The sequence below is a fragment of the Arvicanthis niloticus genome, chromosome 6, assembly GCF_011762505.2.
Source record: "Arvicanthis niloticus isolate mArvNil1 chromosome 6, mArvNil1.pat.X, whole genome shotgun sequence".
Lineage (NCBI taxonomy): Eukaryota > Metazoa > Chordata > Mammalia > Rodentia > Muridae > Arvicanthis > Arvicanthis niloticus.
The window spans coordinates 105,816,097-105,834,302 of NC_047663.1; the positions used below are offsets into that span (position 1 = coordinate 105,816,097).

At 50.7% G+C, this 18,206-nt stretch overlaps 2 protein-coding genes across 15 annotated transcripts; one reads left to right on the forward strand and one right to left on the reverse strand.

Moving 5' to 3' along the window:
- The first annotated feature begins 2,140 nt into the window (after positions 1-2,140).
- Entpd8 (ectonucleoside triphosphate diphosphohydrolase 8) lies at positions 2,141-7,620 on the forward strand. 6 transcript variants are annotated; one of them, XM_076937532.1, is made up of 10 exons: positions 2,141-2,252; positions 3,677-3,818; positions 3,905-4,022; positions 4,834-4,984; positions 5,132-5,291; positions 5,410-5,637; positions 5,729-5,992; positions 6,170-6,280; positions 6,632-6,781; positions 6,882-7,620. In XM_076937532.1, the coding sequence occupies exons 2-10, from the start codon at positions 3,693-3,695 to the stop codon at positions 7,071-7,073; spliced, it is 1,500 nt and encodes a 499-aa protein (XP_076793647.1). In that variant the 5' UTR covers positions 2,141-2,252; positions 3,677-3,692; the 3' UTR covers positions 7,074-7,620. The 6 variants fall into 6 exon arrangements, with proteins under 6 accessions (XP_076793647.1, XP_076793646.1, XP_034362826.1 ...); XM_076937531.1 differs by lacking the exon at positions 2,141-2,252 and adding an exon at positions 2,308-2,446; XM_034506935.2 differs by lacking the exon at positions 2,141-2,252 and adding an exon at positions 2,308-2,446 and having other exon boundaries at positions 6,647-6,781.
- On the reverse strand, positions 7,577-17,413 carry Noxa1 (NADPH oxidase activator 1). Of its 9 annotated transcripts, none has more exons than XR_013111517.1 (12): positions 16,574-17,181; positions 14,411-14,493; positions 13,538-13,646; positions 12,335-12,469; positions 12,037-12,144; positions 11,067-11,120; positions 9,063-9,132; positions 8,851-8,939; positions 8,529-8,683; positions 8,096-8,224; positions 7,877-7,991; positions 7,577-7,758 (listed from the first exon to the last, which is right to left on the reverse strand). XR_013111517.1 is itself a non-coding variant. In XM_076937529.1 (12 exons), exons 1-11 carry the CDS (start codon positions 16,748-16,750, stop codon positions 7,879-7,881), a joined length of 1,233 nt encoding a protein of 410 aa, XP_076793644.1. In that variant the 5' UTR covers positions 16,751-17,180; the 3' UTR covers positions 7,577-7,758; positions 7,877-7,878. The 9 variants fall into 9 exon arrangements, 8 of the variants coding, with proteins under 8 accessions (XP_076793644.1, XP_034362829.1, XP_076793641.1 ...); XM_076937529.1 differs by having other exon boundaries at positions 8,096-8,235; positions 16,574-17,180; XM_034506938.2 differs by having other exon boundaries at positions 8,096-8,210; positions 16,574-17,179.
- Positions 17,414-18,206: the final 793 nt, after the last annotated feature.

The window sequence follows — 18,206 nt, forward strand, 5'->3', positions numbered from 1 at the left end:
AGGTGCATCATCAATTGTATGAACTGGAGGATTGAAGGGTTCATGGAAAGAAGTTGAGGCTCATGACTGTGTGACAGGGTCAAAGTCTCTGAGGAGAGCCTAGAGGAGGCTATTGGAGAAGATGCAGCCCAGTTGCAGAGTCCCTGGTGTTCTTACAGATGCCAGGGCCATGGATGGCTGCTGAGGACAGCCATGGCCACGCAGTGGAGCTGATCTGAGCTTACTAGTCAAGCTGTGCGTGCTCCCAGTGGCCTGAGCAGTGGTGCTCACTGCCGGGCCTGCAGAGCCTCGAGGAGTGTAGGTCCTGAACATCAAGCACTGAACTTTTTAAACTGTTAAAATTTGGGTTTGGATCTGATTTCACTGCACTGGTTCTCTCTTGGAGTAAGAAAGTATCTACTTATTTTTTATTTTACTGGAATTCGTGGTTAAAAGATTTTGGAATTTTAGAGAAACTCTGGATACTTTCGAAAGACTTTTATATATATTTTAAAGAGCCTGAACTTTGAAATGTTTGAATTTTCAAAGGCCATGCAACTTTTAAATGTTGACATGCTTTTTACTGTGATATTATTAACATTATAAGATATTGGGATGAACAAGAAAGAAAAAATATGCTTTAACAGTAATATGTTTGTGTCTCAGGCTTGTCAGGTGCTACATTCCTGAGGTGGGGTCCAAGATTTCTTACCTGTGACCCACTTGTCCCTGTGCTTTGGGGTCATTCATGAAATGCTGGGAGTGTCTTCATTCTTGTGGGGTTTCTATGGGATACTAAGTCGCAGAATCTCAACGTGCTTGGAGGCTCAGGGAACACCCTGGCTTTGACTAGTCTAGAAGGCAGCGACATCTACCTTGAAGGTTTCTCTGAAACAGAGTTAATTGTGCTGGTTAGTTTTTACCTCAATCTGACACAAGCCAGAGTCATTTCGGGGGAGGGAATCTCTACTGAGAAAATGTTCCCAGCAGACCAGCCTCTAGGCAAGCCTGCAGAACGTTTTTCTGGATCAATGATTGATGGGGAGGCCCAGCTCACCGTGGATGGTGCCACCCTGGGCTGGTGATCTTGGGTTGTATAAAAAGGCAGGCCAAACAGGGAAGAGCAAACCAGTAAGCAGCACTTCTCCATAGTCTCTGCATCAGCTCCTGCCTCCAGGTTCCTGTCCTGCTTGAGTTCCTGCCCTAACTTTCCTCAGTGATGAACTGTTACCTCAAAGTGTAAGCAAAACAAGTTCTTTCCTTCCCTAAGTTATTTTTGTTTATACAGCAATAGAAGCCTTAACAAGGACACCATCAGTCTATCTGTCTTGTCTGTCTATCTCTATTATTTGTCTGCTATCTATCTATCTATCTATCTATCCATCTCTATTGTCTGTGTATCTATTACCTATCATATATCTATCATGTCTCTATTATATATATAAGATATATATAGATATATTATATATAGATATATATATAAGATATATATTATCTATCTATCATCTGTCTATATCTATCTATTCATCTACCTATCTATCCATTTATCTGCTATCTTCTATCTGAGACTGAGTCTCACTGAACCTGAAGCTCTGCAATTCAGCTGGACTGGCTAGCCAGTAAGATCTCGAGATTCACCGGCTTCTGCCCCCAACCCTGTCCACAATGCTGGGACTACAGACATGTGTCACCATACCCAGCTTTTATGTCAGTGCTGTGCCTCTGAACTCAGGTCCTCATGTTTGCACGACAAGCTCTTCAGCCACAAACTATCTCCCCAGCTCCATTTTCCCCCATTTTTTGAGGCGAGGCCTCCCATAGCCCAAGCTGACTTTGTACCAGAGGATGACCTTAAACATCTGACCCTCCTGCGTCCCGAGTGCTGGGACTTCACTACCACATCTTGTTTCATGTGGTGCCGGGGCTTGAACACAGGACTTCCTGCATGCTAGGTAAACAATTCTACCTATATTCAACTGACCTTTATCCAGAACCGTATGTTTTAGGAACCCAACAGATCTAAAGGAGAGTGGCTTTCTCTGGCCCACCTACATTTGCAGCTCTGCAGCACCCAGCCCCTGAAGCCTCTGGACTCTCAGTCACTTGTTACCCGACACTATCTGGCCTGGCTCAAGAGAGAAGGGCAGAGGGCAAGGTCCACAGTATCGGGGAGGGTATCCCTAGTCCTGCCTTCTCTGTCATTCCTAGGTCAGTTCCAAAGTCCGTCCTGAGAACTAAGGACGCTGTTCTTTCTCCCTTCCTAGGAGCAAGATGTAAGTAAGCCTGGGCTTAATGAGGCCGAGGAAAACTGGTAAATGTTCGGCCTGAGTAGGAACGGGAAGCAGCCTGCTCCTCCCACCAAAGCCCCAGGTTCAAGTGGGTGGAGACAGGGTGTGGAGGACAGCAGGTGTGCAGGTCAGAAGCAGAACTTCCTCCAGCTATCCTTGAAAGTTGGCTTCCAACTCAGGTGAGGGACCCCAGGGGCTGTCCTGGTCTGTGGGTTGGCTTTGGTAGGGGATTGCCTGTCCTGGGTGAGGGGAGACTACCCAGTCTCAGGTGCTATGTTTCTGAGGTGGAGTCTGTGTTTTCTTGGTTCCTACCTGTGACCCACCTGTTCCTGCATTTCGGGTGCTGGCTGGAGTTACAATCCAGGATCTGGGAAAGTCATTTGTCTTCTTTCCTCAGTTTCCCTACCTTCAGATGAACTCATGCCCCACTTAGCTTGTCCCCAGGAGTCCTAACCTCTATCTGTAATTCTTGAAACACTGGGAGTGTCTCTGGTCTTGGGGGACATGCCATGAGATTCCAAGTCACAGAATCCTGGAGCACTTGGAGGCTCCGAGACACCCTGCTTTGCCTAGTTCAGTAGGCAGCAGCATCCGTTGTAAGGCTTGCTCTGAAGCAGAGCTGACCCGGAGCTGACTCGCAGTATCTTCCCTATACATTGGTTGGCTGGATTGGATCAGGACTAGGAACCCCTGCTGGGCTCCAGAGGAGATAGGGTACAGATGTCTTGAATATCATGGAGAATAGCAGTCCCTGGTCAGCTGCCCAGGTTCATCTGGGGTCAGCTAAAATCTCTCAGATCTCCATTAGAGAAATCCAAGTTTAGAATTTCAAGAAGAAACAGATGTCTTTGTTAAGAAGAATAGAATGCTAGTTGGCCTCTTGAGGGCCCACACCTTGCCCCTGGATTCCATATAGCATGGTTCTGAGGCCCCCAGAAAGAAGTCCTGTACTGGGAGACCTTGGTTCGAAGTCCTGAGTCCAGCTCAGAGCTGGGACTCTTCTTGGGGAGTGAGGAAAGCAAGGGCCCAGAGGGAGAGGGAGGGTGAGGCCTCCATAGGGGGTCTACATGGGGCTCTATTAGCCCTTGATAGCGGTACCAGAAATGGCTATCCTGGATCCACTGGGCTGCATCCTCAGTCAGTACCCCCTGTACTGGCCCCCCAGGCTCTGTGACAATACTGGGCTTGCCCAATTGGACTCTGAAAACTGTTCTTGGCTGGTTTTTTTTTTTTTTTTTTTTTTAAACTGTGGCTGTCCTGGCTACTGACCCAACCAAGGAGGATATCTGAGTCCCAGATTAGTCAACGTCTGAGGAAGGTTGGACATGTTAGGCCCTTCCTCTAGAAGGATGGGATCGGGACAGCAAGAGGAGTCTGAGTGTCCACTGCTGCCCACCTGACCCTTGCAGCCCAGCCTCTACCGCCATGGGACTCTCCTGGAAGGAACGGGTCTTCATGGCCTTGTTGGGAATTGCAGCAGCCTCTGGCCTCACCATGCTCATCCTTATCCTGGTGAAAGCAACCAATGTTTTCCTGCCTGCAGACACCAAGGTTTGGCTCCGGGACCTAATGAAAATGTTGGGCTGGGTGACCAGGATGTTGGCGTCAACACCTTTCTGGTCCCATGTTGTCCCTAGTTTGGGATCGTGTTTGATGCCGGCTCCTCCCACACATCCCTGTTTGTGTACCAGTGGCCAGCAAACAAGGAAAAGGACACGGGAGTGATCAGCCAGGCCCTGACTTGCCAGATAGAAGGTCAGTGGACAGTCCCGTGGCAGGCATTGCTGCCTGGCTTGGACTCCCAGGTGATAGCAGGAGGCCCATTGTGAGAGACCACTTGGTGACAGGTGGGAGCTACGTTTCTAGTCCCCAGGAAAGCACATGAACCTAAAAGAACAGGGGGCTTCGTGTGCTGAGGGCTTCGTGTGCTGAACTGAGACACAGGATCACACGCTCGGGCTGGCTCTGATAAGAATCCACACACAGATCTCAGATCTCAGACCTCCCCCAGGGCCTGGGGCTATAGTTCCCTCATCAGGTCCCACATCTGCCCTCTAGCCTGGACCCTCTCTGGCAACATAAAGCTTCCCAGTAGGTCTTCGCTGCACTGATGACGGGGCTACCAGGTGCTAAGCTCTGAGTTCATTTCCTGAGGCTCCTCTCAATACTAGAAAGCAAAAGTGCAAGCTCGGGGATGGCAGAGCCACACTCTCTGGAGCCCCAAAATGGAAGAAACTCAGGGGATCCTACCTTTCCTCCTAAGAATTGTCATTACTGGATTTGGGGTCCACTATGCACCCAAACTTGCTTTTTCTATAGGTCTCCTAGGTTATTTCAGACAGGGTCTTGTTGTGTTTCCCAGACTGACCCCTCAATCCCCTGCCTCAACTCCTGAGCACTGTGATTATAGACAAGCACTATCATGTCGAATTCAAAAACCCTTAATTTAACTTGGGAGCCTTCCTCTTCCAACAAAGGTCACACACAGGCTCCAAACATCTCTGGTGGCTGTCATTCAATCTCAATCTTTAGATTTGGAGCCTTTCCCTGGGGCACTGTGTTTCAGGACCTGGAATCTCCTCCTATACCTCTGACCCGACACAGGCTGGGGAAAGCCTGAAGAGCTGCCTGGAGGAGGCACTGGCATTGATTCCACAGACCCAGCATCCAGAGACGCCCGCATTCTTGGGGGCCACAGCAGGAATGAGGCTGCTCAGGTGACATAGTGACAGGCTGCATCTGTTAGGGTCATTCACCAAAGCCAGGATCAAACACCCTGGGTTGAACTAACTGCAGTAGACACCGGGGTGAGGTACCAGAGGTTGGGACGAGGCTTTCCTCCAGCCATAGTCCTTTCTGCCCAGCCAGAAGAACAGCTCTCAGGCCAGAGACATCCTAGCTGCAGTATCCCAGACACTAAGCAAGTCTCCTGTGGATTTTTGGGGTGCCAAGATCCTGGATGGGCAGGATGAAGGTGCCTTTGGTTGGATCACCATCAACTATGTCCTGGGAATGCTCCTGAAGGTACAGAGGTAGCCTAAGGGTGAGGGGTTGGTCTGACAGGCCGGTGCCTAGGGGTGGCTGACCAGCAGCTGGGGCCAGTCTGGCTGCCTGCAGAACTAAGCACTTCATCTACGGTCAGTATTCCTCTGGACAGTGGATCCTACCTGAAGAGGGGATGCTAGTTGGTGCTCTAGACCTTGGTGGGGCCTCCACGCAGCTCAGCTTCGTGCCTCAGGGCCCCATCCTGGACCAGAGCACCCAGGTTACCTTCCGCCTGTATGGTGCCAACTACAGTGTCTACACTCACAGCTACCTCTGCTTTGGGCGGGACCAGATCCTGGGACGGCTCTTGGCTAAGCTGGCACAGGTCAGGCTGGTATTTGAAAGGGTGGAGAGGTAGGATGGTGTGGGGTAGAACAGAGGGGTGGATCAGAGCTAATGTCCTTTCCTCTCTACAGAGCAGCCAGGTAGCCCGGGTCAGACACCCGTGCTACCACAGTGGCTACCAGGCCACACTGCCACTGGCTTCCTTGTATGACTCACCCTGCGTCCACACTACAGACTCCCTGAACCACACCCAGAACATCACAGTTGAAGGGCTTGGCAACCCTGGGGACTGTATGGCAGCTCTCCGGGGTCTCTTCAACTTCTCCAGCTGTAAGGGCGAAAAGGATTGTGCTTTCAACGGAGTCTACCAGCCTCCTGTGCATGGCCAGTTCTATGTAAGCATGGCTTCCCAAGTCCTGGCTTCTGTCTGGAGCCCCAGGGGCCCTAAGGACAGGTTGAAGAGGAGGTGCCCGACTGGCTCTTAGGGACTCTAGCACCTGTGGGGACACCTGACTAAAGTGTCGTGCTGCAGGCCTCTTTCAGGCTTGCACAGCCTTCTCCACACCCCACAGGCGTTTTCCAACTTTTACTACACCTTCCATTTCCTGAACCTCACCTCCAGGCAGCCACTGAGCATTGTCAATGACACTGTCTGGAAGTTCTGTCAGAAGCCCTGGAAACTGGTGAGTGACCCTGGATACCTACCCTAGCCCCCTTCTCCATACCATACCATAGGCAAGCAGGGTCTCTGGGGTCTTGTGAGGTTTTCCTGGACAGATATTTGCGATAATGCCCCCTTTAGGCAGCAGGACGGGGGAGGAAAAGATCCAGGGCACCAATGGGATCAGCTTCCGGTTGTTATGAGGTTGGACACCCCAGCCCCTCCTAGCTGGAGGGTGGTTTCCACAGGGATTTGCAGAAGGGCTTTCTGAAACACTTAACAGTCTCCTACTGTCTGGAGACTGTGAGGATGGATGGAGGTAACACCCTAACTGGGGGGAGGTGCCACAAGGTCATGGAACCTCACTCATCAGCTTCTGGAACTCAAGGTGGAATCCAGCTACCCTGGGCAGGAGCGCTGGCTGCGGGACTACTGTGCCTCAGGCCTGTACATCCTTGTATTGTTGCTGGAGGGCTACAAATTCAGTGAGGAGACCTGGCCCAACATCCAGTTCCAGAAGCAGGTGATTGTCCTAAGAACCTTGGCCTGTTTGGATCAGGGTGAGAATGGGAGAGGGCCCAGGACAGCCATCCAGCATCCCTGAAGAGCCATGTGTCCCACAGGCAGGTGGCATGGACATTGGCTGGACACTGGGCTTCATGCTGAACCTGACGGGCATGATTCCAGCTGAGGCACTGAGCCAGTGGCGGGCTCAGAGTTACAGCATCTGGACGGCTGGAGTAGTATTTGCAGTGCTGACCCTTGTGGCTATTCTTGGGGCAGCTGCTGTCCAGCTCTTCTGGACCCAGGACTAGGTAGAATCCAAGCTGAAGCAGACAACAGTGACATCTAAAGCAGGAGCGGTGTTGGGAGTCAACAGTGACAACACAGCTGTTTGTGTTGTCAACCTTGTGAGCCACCATCAACTGTCCTTAGGAAAGAAAGCCTTTGGCACACAGGACTTTCTGAGTGCATTCTAGATGCCTGCCCTCATGAACCCCTGACCCTTAAGGGCTCCAGTCTATCAAGCATGCCAGGAGGGCCCATTGCTGATAGTACTGACTCCTCTATGCCGTCAGGGTGGCACTGGCTATGGGAACTATTAGTAGTCCATGGGATACAAACAGGAGAGGCAGCTGTGGGAATAGGAGGACCCCTCAGAAGGCTGTGACCAGCCCATCAGAGGCTCCCTGCATCCTCACGATATCAGACTAGACCAGATACTCAGAGGCCAGGTCTGAGGCCAGCTTCTCCACGCCTTTGGTTGGATTCTCTTTATCATCAATTCTAGAATATAGATCAAATTGGGATGGGGTGATAGTTTTGTTTGTTTGTTTAATTAAAGCTGGTTTTTTCATGGTATTTATTGCTAGTGGTGGTCTCCTGGCTAAGGTCCCGGTACAGGGAGGGCTTCCACACAGGTGTCAGCTGGGACCACAAAGCACTTGGGAAAAATGCCAACACAGCCATCTCGGTGTCCCTCCAACCAGGCTTCGTCCACTGTGGAGACATGTTGTGTGCTGTGTCTGCTTACAGCAAAGACTGAGTCCTAGCGAGCAGAGACCCCACCAGGCCTGGGCCAGCCAGCAGTGTTGGGCAGGAAAGGGCAACCTTGTACCTTCACACAGAACATCCACCGTGTCCCCTTGGTGGAAGTCCAAATCCTCTGGCCTTTGGGAACGGTAGTCGTACTGAGCCACTACTTGATAGAGCACTGGCCGTCCCCAGGCCCCCTGTAACAGAAGGGATGGCTGCAGGGGCAGAGCACAAGAGAGGCTTCCCTTCCAACTGTCTGGGCTGCCCACAGCAGGCACCACAGTCTCTTCCCTTGGCTCACCCGGCACTGGAGCTGCAACCCTCTTGGGCCCACGGGCACATTCCTCCATACACTCTGCAGTGACTCCTCCGTGGAGATGGGGGTCCAGGATCTCTCCTCTCCTGGGGCTTTGTAACTGCACAGGGAGTCCTGAGGGTGGGCTACAGTGTGTAGGGAAAGTACCTAGTTCCTGGCCTTTCCCTAAAGGAAATTAACTTCTGTGGCTCTCCACTGTGCCCAGCCCTTACTTCCAGTGGCTGCCCATATTCTTAGGCATAGAGGTAAGGAGGCCTTAGCTTTGGTCTCACCTGGGTCTGAAAAGTGACCACTTCAGAGCAAAACAAAAACAAAACACCTTCTCTCCAGTTCAGAAGAACCCTCACTTCCTGGAAGCTCAGATCCATCCTTTTCTTCTGTAGCTTAGAGTCCCCGTGCCCACAGCTTTCTGACTTACCTAAGCTGCCCTGTCCGGGTCTGGTGAAGGATGGCTTGAGCTAGTAGTGTCCGAAAACTGGACAGGCCAGTTCCTCTTGGGGCCTTCAGGGGCACAGTAAAGTGACACTGCACAGTGACAGTCACCAAGGATTCAGGGTCCTTTGTAGATGCTCCCTGAGGAAAGAAACAGGGAAACTGCTTAGCCTTTGAAGGCAGGTTTGTTCTTGGATGCAAGGAATCAGAGTAGAAGCTGGGCTAAAAGGTCAAAGAGAATCTGAGATACGGCCTTCCTTGCTTCACGTGGCTGATGAGGAGGGACTGGAGATCAGGACAGCTCTTACCTCAGCTCCCGAGGAGTCTTCAGAGCAGCCTGGTCCAGGCCCTCCAGATGCCAGCAAACTGTCACATAGGCCAGGGCTTGATTGACTACCTTTTCATAAAGGAGAGACACTTTGAAGTAGAGGAAGAACTGGCAAGTAGCTGGCCCCTGTCCCAAACTTTCCTTAAGGGACAAGTGCCTACACCCTAGCTCTCCTGAAGAGGCTCTGCCTACCTGTAGTGCTCAGGACCCTCTCACACACGGATGAGGATGACTGGTGACCAGCTTGCTCCACATGGGACCTCTGCCAAAGGAGACAGTGATTAGAGGGACCTCACAAGTGTGGGTCCTCACGCATGCCACCTGCAGCCATTGTGACGAATTTAGTTTAGCTGGTTTTGTTACATCTTGTGTCATACAAAACTATTTGTGTATAAATTGTTTTAAAGTTATTTATGCACAATCTGAACACACACGAGGACTTTTACTGTTTAGATTGCCAAGTTTCCATCAGGTGTGATAGGGGCTACACCCTTCCACCTAAAAGCATGTTTAGCTGGATGGCAGAGCCTATGCTGTATGTGAAGAAGTTACAGGAACATGAGGTGGTTAAGGGTGAAGTACAGTCCAGGTGAGACGCGTTGGCAAGCTTCAATAGAGTTAACATTTTCCTCAGAAGTTTGCAACCCACACTTCAGCCTTTACACTCGGGAGGGTTTTGTTCTAAGCATCTTATACTCTAACTACATAGATCTGATCTGTACCATGAATCAAGTAGAATAAATGTGCCCCGTAGCCTTCCTGTCCTTTCCCCTCCTCTGAAGTCTTCCGTTCACACCTGAGTTGGTAACCTGGCTACTCTCTAGCTGAGTTCTGCATCCTTGTGTGCCCTTGTTAAAGGATGCGTTTCCATTGTATGCTGGCCTTGCTGGTGTTTGGTTCCCTGGTGGGTTTTTACTTTTGTTGGATTTTTATAAACAGTGTGTGTGTGTGTGTGTGTGTTGTCTGAGGGTGGGACCTAGAGCACAGGGGTGTTGAAGTGGTGGGATCTGGACTCAAGGGAGAAACCCCCTGGGCTCTGTTCTAGCATAGTCCGTGGTTAAAGACATAGTGTGTGCGTTTGGCCAGAAGTTGGCAGGAAGTCATTAGCCAAACTTCTCTGGGAAGTAGATTTATGGTAGGCCCAGACCATAGGCAGGCCTTGGGACAGGATTGAGTCCTCACAGGCCTAGATTCCACAGACTGCCCAGCATCAGTGGAGAGTCAGCCTACTTCTTAGGTCTTCTATCAATCCCCAAATCTCAATGCTGGCTTCCCTATTGACCCTGAGAGGCCCAGGGCAGAGTATTAGGAGGTGCCCGGCCTAGGGTACCCTGAGTTGGAGAGGAGGTGGGGACCTCCACCCTCTGTGGGACACTCATGGATGTGGCTTGTGAACTGGTCGTAAAGAGGCACTAAGGAAATGCACTGTGTAACCCTTATGAAGCTTACAGCCCAGAGCAGGAGGTGGCAGATGCAGGCTTAAGTCCTGGGGATTTTGAGCAGAGCTGTGATGGTATAATTGCTCATAAGGACATTGCACTGTTGGATTGGAATGAACTAAAGACTGGATCAAGTGGAACTGACTGTCCTGTGTCAAGCCCATGTCAAGCCTTCTCTAAGTGCTCACACTGGCTCATGGGGCTGCTATAGGGAAGCAAGGGCCCCTGCCTAACTCCTCTTCACAAGAGCTTTGAAGGCTTGCAATGGCCAGGAAAGAAGTCATTGCTTGGTCCTTCTGACCTGTCTTTCCCCAGGCTATCAAGTGATCTGACCATCACATGTCCAACAGAGGCTCCAATCTTCTGTTAACAGTCTTCTGCTAATCTTCTCCAATCCGGTCCCTGTGGCGGATTTGAATGTGGGCCAGCCTCGTCCCCTGGTATGGCTGACTCTTACCATATCCATGGCCCAGCTGTCAAAGAGGCTGCTTGCTCTCTCTGCTTAGGCTTATTCTTTGGCCCATGACAGGTAAATAATGAGAGTGACCAGCCATGGCCAGAGATGTGTCTCGGGGAGAGTAGAAATGTGGTGGGTGCCAACTCTTTGAAGGTTTAGGTTTCAGGCCACAGAAGGAGAGGTATCCTTATTCTCAAGGCTTTTCCACCATGGGGCTCAAGCCCTTGACTCATCCCACCTAAACCTTGTTTTCTGCAAAACAAAGTTAGGCCTGGATCTGCTTACTGCCTATACACCTACCTGTTGAGGCTGGAAGTCCATGTTACGGTCATCAGGGATGACAGAAGCCACCACCTAGTGGGAGCAGGAATGCAGCTGGATTAGGGCCCCACTGGTCCCAGCACCTCTATGGTTTTACTCTGCAGGGTGTGGGCTACATGCACCCTAGCTCAAGACTGCTGGACGCTACAGCTAAAACAAGAGAAAACAACCCAAATGTATGACCAAGAGAAATATTTGTGCTAATAATATCAACTTAAGTTCAGTATAGCTTGTTAAATATTTTTTTTTTTGTTGTTTCTTGTAACAGTCTTCTGCTGTGATAAGTGGACTCAGATGGACAAATACAATTTCCTCTCCACCTGTCCTGAGTTTGCATCAGGGTGTGTTCACTAGCAGTGTGCACCTCTGGTGGCTGCTCATGGTCACATAGTGTTGGCAGGTCCAGCACAAGTGTGTGGCCAGCCCAGGGCTCATCACTGCAATGCCAAGATGGCGCTTCTTTGTGACATTGCTAGTGACTGTTTCCTTGGGTTTCTCTTACAGTAGGAGGTGGGATACTCCACCATAGCCTGTGGTTTAGGGGCCTGATATGGTCCAGGCTGGCCACCCACTTCTGGGACCTTGCTGTCTATAGCAGAGGTATGGAAACAGACACATGTGAAGATGCAGACACTGGCAACATCTGGGAGAAGAGTATAGGATGAGGGAGGGCACCGCCAGGGGTTCCCATCAAAAGGCCTGAGCCCTCTTTGAGGCTGCCTTCTGGTAAGTTCTGCCTCCAGTCTACAGCCTCATGTGAATGCTCATTCCAACCCTAGGGGCCTTGTGTCCACGTTCTACCTTCTGACTTTCAAGTGGCCTAGACTATACCCAACTGTCCTCACAAACACTCTAGATGTTCATTGCAGGGGCCAGCACACCATCAGCTTGACATAGGCTACATTTTGGCAGCTGGGTCCCTGAGCTGAAAAACACCCTAGTGTTTTACCTTAGCCTTGCCAAGAAAATCCATAGGCTCCAGATGTTTTAAGTATCGCCTGGGAGGCTGGAAGACCTCACCCTTGGGCACTTGCCGCAGCTGCAGGGATACCTGTCTCTGGGATGGAACATGTAAACTGGGTTAGCCACAGCTACAAGAACCCTGAGCCTTGACGCAGAAGAGGCTGTCTGGGCTCCCATCATATGTGATGGTACAGGCTGCCTCTCCCTATGTCTTATAGTTACTCTTGAAAGAGTAAGCTATAGACCTTGACTCCAAACCAATCTACTCTCAGATGCCTGCTCACCTGCACTTTGTCCATGGCAATGTCCAGGATGTCTTGGCCCACCCCTGGCCATTTGGAGATTGCCTCCACTAGAGTATTGGAAGCCTTGGTCCAGAGCCCTGCCTGGCACTGTGCTGACGCCATGTTGTATAGGACCTAGGAACAAGGACAGACATAACTGCAGAGGCCAGGACTCCCAGGTGGTCCTCATCCGAGCCCACCAGTTACAGTAGCTGAAGGTTCTTCTGTATGTTCAGCTGATGCTACAGGTAGAGACCAGGGCACCTGCTGGCCGACTGGCTCAGTTTTCAGATGCCAAGTTCTCATACCCTGTATCTGTTTAGTCCTGGAGGGGCCATGTTTTGCTTTGGACTTTTCTGCTTGAAGCTGCAGAAGTAGCTCTCCCATTTAAAGTGTCTCCCTTGGGCGGGGGGCAGTTGGAAAGATGGCTCAGTAGTTAAAAGTATCTGTCGCTCTTCTGAAGACTTGGGTTAGATACCCAACTCTCACACAGTGGTTCTCAAAGTCTCCCCTTAGCTGACACACTCTGCCACCACCATTCGCTGCCCCCTGTACCTCTACAGTATGTCTAAGGGTTCCCATTGACAATGCAAGGGACACTCAGAACCCCACAGACAGAACTCACACGATGCTGTGATCCCATTCTCCCTTCATCCCAGAGAGGTAAGCACACAACAAACAGCTCTGCTACAAGGAGAGAAACCTAACTACCCTTCCTTCAGCTACGTTCCAACTGTTTCCTCTGGCTCAGCTGTAGGTACTCTGAGCCAAACCCCTTTCTCTGAAACTGTCTGTCATCTTATCACGATCTTCAGGTATGTCCTGTTTTTATCCAACATGAACCCATGCTGGCTGGCTCCAAAGTTGAGTAGTCTGCTCCCTCCACTGCCTCCAGCCTCCTTGGACAATCAAGGAGCTAATGGATTTCAGAGCCTCAAACGTGTTTGGCTGGACAGAACGCCTCATTCCACATGGCTGACCATGACAGCAACACAAACATAAAGGACACAAGCTTTGGCAGACTCCAGACTTCACCCTAGGACTCCAGCCAGGACCTCAGACTACACTGTAGGACCCCTATTGCAACCCAGGGCTATGGCAGAACCTTAGAATTTTCATGAACCCCAGGGCCACAGAGAGCACTTCTAAGCCTCGGTGACACTGCTTGGCATCTGACCTCTGCACAAACCAATGCTCACTCACCTCCCAGGCTTGCAATTTGAAATCCAGACCCAGTTGTGTGTAGTCAATGACAGCATTGCCCCTCAGCTGTGCCAGGGCCAGCTGGAAGTCAGACTCAGCCTCCTGGAACCTGTGGGCATCAGGGGTCTCTCAATAGCTACAAGGAAGTTGCTGAACCTATGAAGGGTTTTGTTTTTTGTTTGTTTGTTTGTTTGTTTGTTTGTTTTTATACTCCACCCATCCTTCTCTCCATGTCAGTTCTGGGAGACCTGGAGGCAGTAGTAGTCACCTTTGTGGCTACTCAAGTCCAGGCAAGTGTGCTTAATAGAAGTTTACTGTCTGATTCTGCTTAGCCACCTGAACACCCACTCTCTGCACCTGACAGAAGAGCATGCCTGCACCCCCCAAACCCCTTCCAACTGTTCTGGGCATTCCTTTTCTGACTCTCAGGCCCTAACCTTGAGGCCTTCACTAATCTCTGAACTTCTAACTGTGGATGAAATCTCTGTCCCTCACCAGATACTCCACTTCCCCCAGTTGCCCGTTCTGGGCATTGGAGCCTGCAGCTCTGATTATCTTTCCTCCCTTCCTCCTCTCAGAAAGCTGGGTGGCCATGCACATCTTGGGGATAAACCCTGGTTTTCACATCTGCAAATTGGCTATAAACACAGTGATCTTACTACTATAGACATAAGAGAGAGCAGGGGTGTTGAGAAAGTCCTGTAAATCTTGACAGGGACAAGAACCATGTGTGGGGGCCACAGGCTAACCAGAGCATCCTCACCCAGACTAGAGGGGATCCAGAGAGGAGACCAGAAGAAGTGGGTGCAAGCATGGGTTTGCAGAGACAAAGAACCTTCTAATAAAGAGCAGGGGATACGGCTGTGTTCTCACCTCTGCAGCTGGAAACTGGCCACTCCCCGCTGGAGGAAGCCAACAGCCATGCAGGTGTCCTTGGTTACTGCTTGGTCAAATGCCTAGGGACAAAAAATGTGTATGGAACACTAAAACCAAAGCCACAAACATACATAGGAATGTATCAACAGATGAGGGCTGCTATACAGTAAGAGCCTAGAGAATGTGTTACTGCATAGACTTCTCAGCTGCCCCAAGCACCTCACAGCAGGCTCAGGGCACACCCCCATGGCATAGAAACCCAATTTGAATTTGTCCATGAGGAGCACAGAGCTAGAAGAAAACATATCAAAATGTCAGTAACAGTCATCTCTGGGAAACAGGATTGTGTAAATTTGAGGCTTTTTAAAAATCCCTTTGCAGAGGCTAGCTAGAGAGAACTGCTCTTCCAGAGGTCCTGAGTTGAATTCCCAGCAACCTTATGGTGTCTCCCAGCCATCTATAATGGAAGAACTCACATACATAAAATCCATTAATAACTGTTTTGAAATCTCTTTTGGTAGTTCACACAAAATGGCACACTAGGTGTGGAACAGAGTCTTCTGTGCACAGGAACCTGCTGCCATGTCCTAATACCACGTCTGGTCAGGTGGAGGGCTGACTTAGACGCTTTCTTATGCCCAGTCAGCCTGGAAATGGCATGGCTGCTCGTAGATCCATCCGACACTACAAGCTTCAGACTGACAAGTGCAAGTGCAACCTCGGCAGACCTGTGCACTTAGATTCCTTATTGCAGTCGTGCCACCAACTCCTTACGTTTCTGGGTCTAGCCAGTATGCCTATGCTTGTACGCATATATAAGTTTTATTGACTCAAGGCAGTGCCCATTCTTCTTCTTATGATAAAGCGTTTCAAATCCCTCTCTAGTTACAGAGTGAGGAGGTTAGCACGTGACTCACTCACCGGTGAACCACGTGGTAACATCACCACATCCTCTTTCCTGAACACTCACCTTTTTGTTTCTTGGTTTTGTTTGGTTTTGGTTTTTAAGACTGAATTTCCCTGTGTGGCCCTAGAACTGGAACCCTCCCAGAACTCACTCTGTAGACCAGGCTGGCCTCAAACTCAGAGACCTACTTGCCTCTGTCTCCAGAGTGCTGGGATCAAAGGCAGGTGTCACCATGTGTGGCTCAAACAAAACCCTTTTAATGAAGAAACAATAGGTACAGATAAATATGTAAGAAGCAATAGAAGAGAGCTGGCAGGATGGCTCAGTGGGTAAGGACACTTGCCACCATGCCTAATGACCTGAGTTTGATCACTAGGTCCCACATGGGGGAAAGAGAAAACTGACTCCCACAAGTTTTCTCCTGATTTATACACACATGCAAATATAAATAAATAAATAAATAAATAAATAAATAAGGCTTCAAGAAAGAAATAATAAAGAGACTATCTCCACACAGCCCGGTCTTTCTACTCTCACGGTTGGTCCTTGCATGTCTTTGCTTCTCATCTGTGTGGTATCCAGGGAGGTCTGATTTGTAGGCAGGGTGCTGAGGGTTTCTATCACACACCCAGGAATGGCTATAATTTTGATGAACGTGATGCCCCCTCTACGGTGTGTTCCCCTGAGTAGGTCTGCTTTGAGAAGCAGGTGGGACACATGTGAGTGTTCAGAACCGGGAAGACAGACTGGGTGCCACCATCCCATCACAAGCATCTGCTGAAATCCGTCCTACACGCACACCTTCCGAGGAAGAGCAGAGCCCCTACTTGCTCTGACCCAGCCACCAGCCTGCCTTCGGGTTATGTCCCTCCCTCCGCGCTGAGCACTTGAGCCTGGGCATCCCAGACCTGTCACAGAACTGCTGCATTTGGCTTGTATGGCTATGGAGACTGAAGGTGCCCTGTGTCCCATTCTGATCTCAACTAAGAGGGGGCCTCCTAACCACTAAGCTCCAACCTGTCTCAGACAGTCACTGAGAGAACATCAGTGGAACAATCTCTAGGTAAACGACAGAGTAAAGGGCAGGAATTCCTCTCCTAGGTTGACTGTGTGGTGCAGAAGAGCGTCCTTTTCCAGGGTGCCCATTGGAAGATAAGGTTTCACGTTCGCAATCACATCTTCATTTGCATTCCCTTATAGGCCTCCACCAGGGATGTGGGAGGGGGATCTGTTATCCAGTCCTAGGTGCTTACCCGCAGCGCAGCCTCGGGATCCCCTGCCATCAGGTGCACGCAGCCCATGTTGAAGTACATCTTAGCGAGCGGCTCCCGGACATCTGAGAAGAAGCACAGCGCAGAGTCCCAGTCTTCGCGTGCCACGGCCAGTACGCCCCGGTGCCAGACCTGAATCTGATCCGCTAGAGAGCTCATGGAGCCGGGGACACCAGCTTTGCCAAGGAAGGTAGTTAGCGATTCTAGCTGGAACGCGCGGGACAGGAGGAGGGTGCTCCACAGAAATTGGCGGACCGTGGGCCAGGGGCAAGGCCAGGGACAGGGACAGGGACAAGGGGACCAGGACAGCAACGAGAAGCAGCTGGTAGCAAGACAACTGGAGTAGTGACAATTTGTCCTTGATACTGAGTAGATGGCCCAAGGCCTAGGCCCCTCTCTCCGGTCCCACCTTGAACCACTTAACCAAGTTCCTTGGACTGAGGAGCAGGTCTAGGATCACATAGCCACGCCTCTTCATTCGCCAAGCCTATCTGCCCACTCCCTGGCCCAGCTCAGCACCAATGAGACCACGGTCGTCTCCATATGGACACGCCCTCTCAACCCCCTAGTTCTTGCCTCTTTCCGGGTTTGACCACACCTCATACTCAAGCCAGGTCCACCCCACCTTTGTCCCTGCAAATTCAGAACTTCAGTGGTCGGTGGCTGGATCCCTCGACATCTTTTACGCCAAATCAGCAGTGTTTAGGGGAAACCCGGACGGAAGTGCTGCAGCAGCCGGGCCAAGGTTCCGGAACCAGTGTGGAGGGTGCACGGCAGAGCTGCCTGCTCAGAGGTCAGCCTAGAAGGGAGGCCTGAAGGAGAAACAGCTCGACCTCCGGCCCCGCCTCTTCGAAAATGAGAGACTCCGGAGCGACAAGCTGGGCAGGACTGGATGCCGCGTGACTAGCCCTCAGAAGCCGGGTTGGGGCCTTGGAGAAGGTGTATCGGTCCTTGGTTGGTGCAGCCCGCGAGGGCTTTCTCCACCAATGGTCGCTGACCTGGCTGCTCCTCTCCCTTGCGAGTGTGACCATTGGGACTGAGTCTTCTACACTGCTCTCCAGATAGACCACAGCTATCCAGAAAAACTAGCTGTTGGACAGGGCTTGCGTCTTGTATAGACAGATGGGGCGGCCCAATATAGACTCTGCAGAACACCAAGAAGTTGATGTCCACCTTCATAATCCTGCTTGGATGAGACCCACTCACAGTATGGGAGTCCCCTTCCCCAAAGCTGCTGATACACACATTAATCTCTACTGAAATTTTCTTCCCAGACACTTGGGGCACCACGGCTTGGCTAGGTTGACTCATGAAATTAAGCACCACAACACCCAATCCAAGTTGCTCGGCTCAGCCGTTGGTGCTCAGCAGAGCTTGTCACCCTGAGCTCTCGGAAGCTCTGTGTCCCTTGGCATTTCTCTGTGGGCTGAGTTTCCCTAAACTGCTGCCTGGAGTGCGTGGATTTTGCTAATCCTGGCTTCTTCTTCTTTTTTTTTTTTAATTTTATTTATTTATTCTATGTATATGAGTACACTGTCGCTCCCTTCAGATACACCAGAAGAGGTCATCAGATTCCATTACAGATGGTTATGAGCCACCATGTGGTTGCTGGGAA

Coding starts and splice junctions, on each gene's coding strand:
- Entpd8 (XM_076937532.1), top strand. CDS start 3,693: ATGGGACTCTCCTGGAAGGAACGGGTCTTCATGGCCTTGTTGGGAATT. Junction 5,292..5,409: donor TCCTGGGAATGCTCCTGAAG/GTACAGAGGTAG, acceptor ATCTACGGTCAG/TATTCCTCTGGACAGTGGAT. Junction 5,638..5,728: donor TCTTGGCTAAGCTGGCACAG/GTCAGGCTGGTA, acceptor TCCTCTCTACAG/AGCAGCCAGGTAGCCCGGGT.
- Noxa1 (XM_076937524.1), bottom strand. CDS start 16,750: ATGAGCTCTCTAGCGGATCAGATTCAGGTCTGGCACCGGGGCGTACTG. Junction 14,494..16,573: donor ATCCCGAGGCTGCGCTGCGG/GTAAGCACCTAG, acceptor TTTTGTCCCTAG/GCATTTGACCAAGCAGTAAC. Junction 8,236..8,528: donor ACCCGGACAGGGCAGCTTAG/GTAAGTCAGAAA, acceptor TACACACTGTAG/CCCACCCTCAGGACTCCCTG.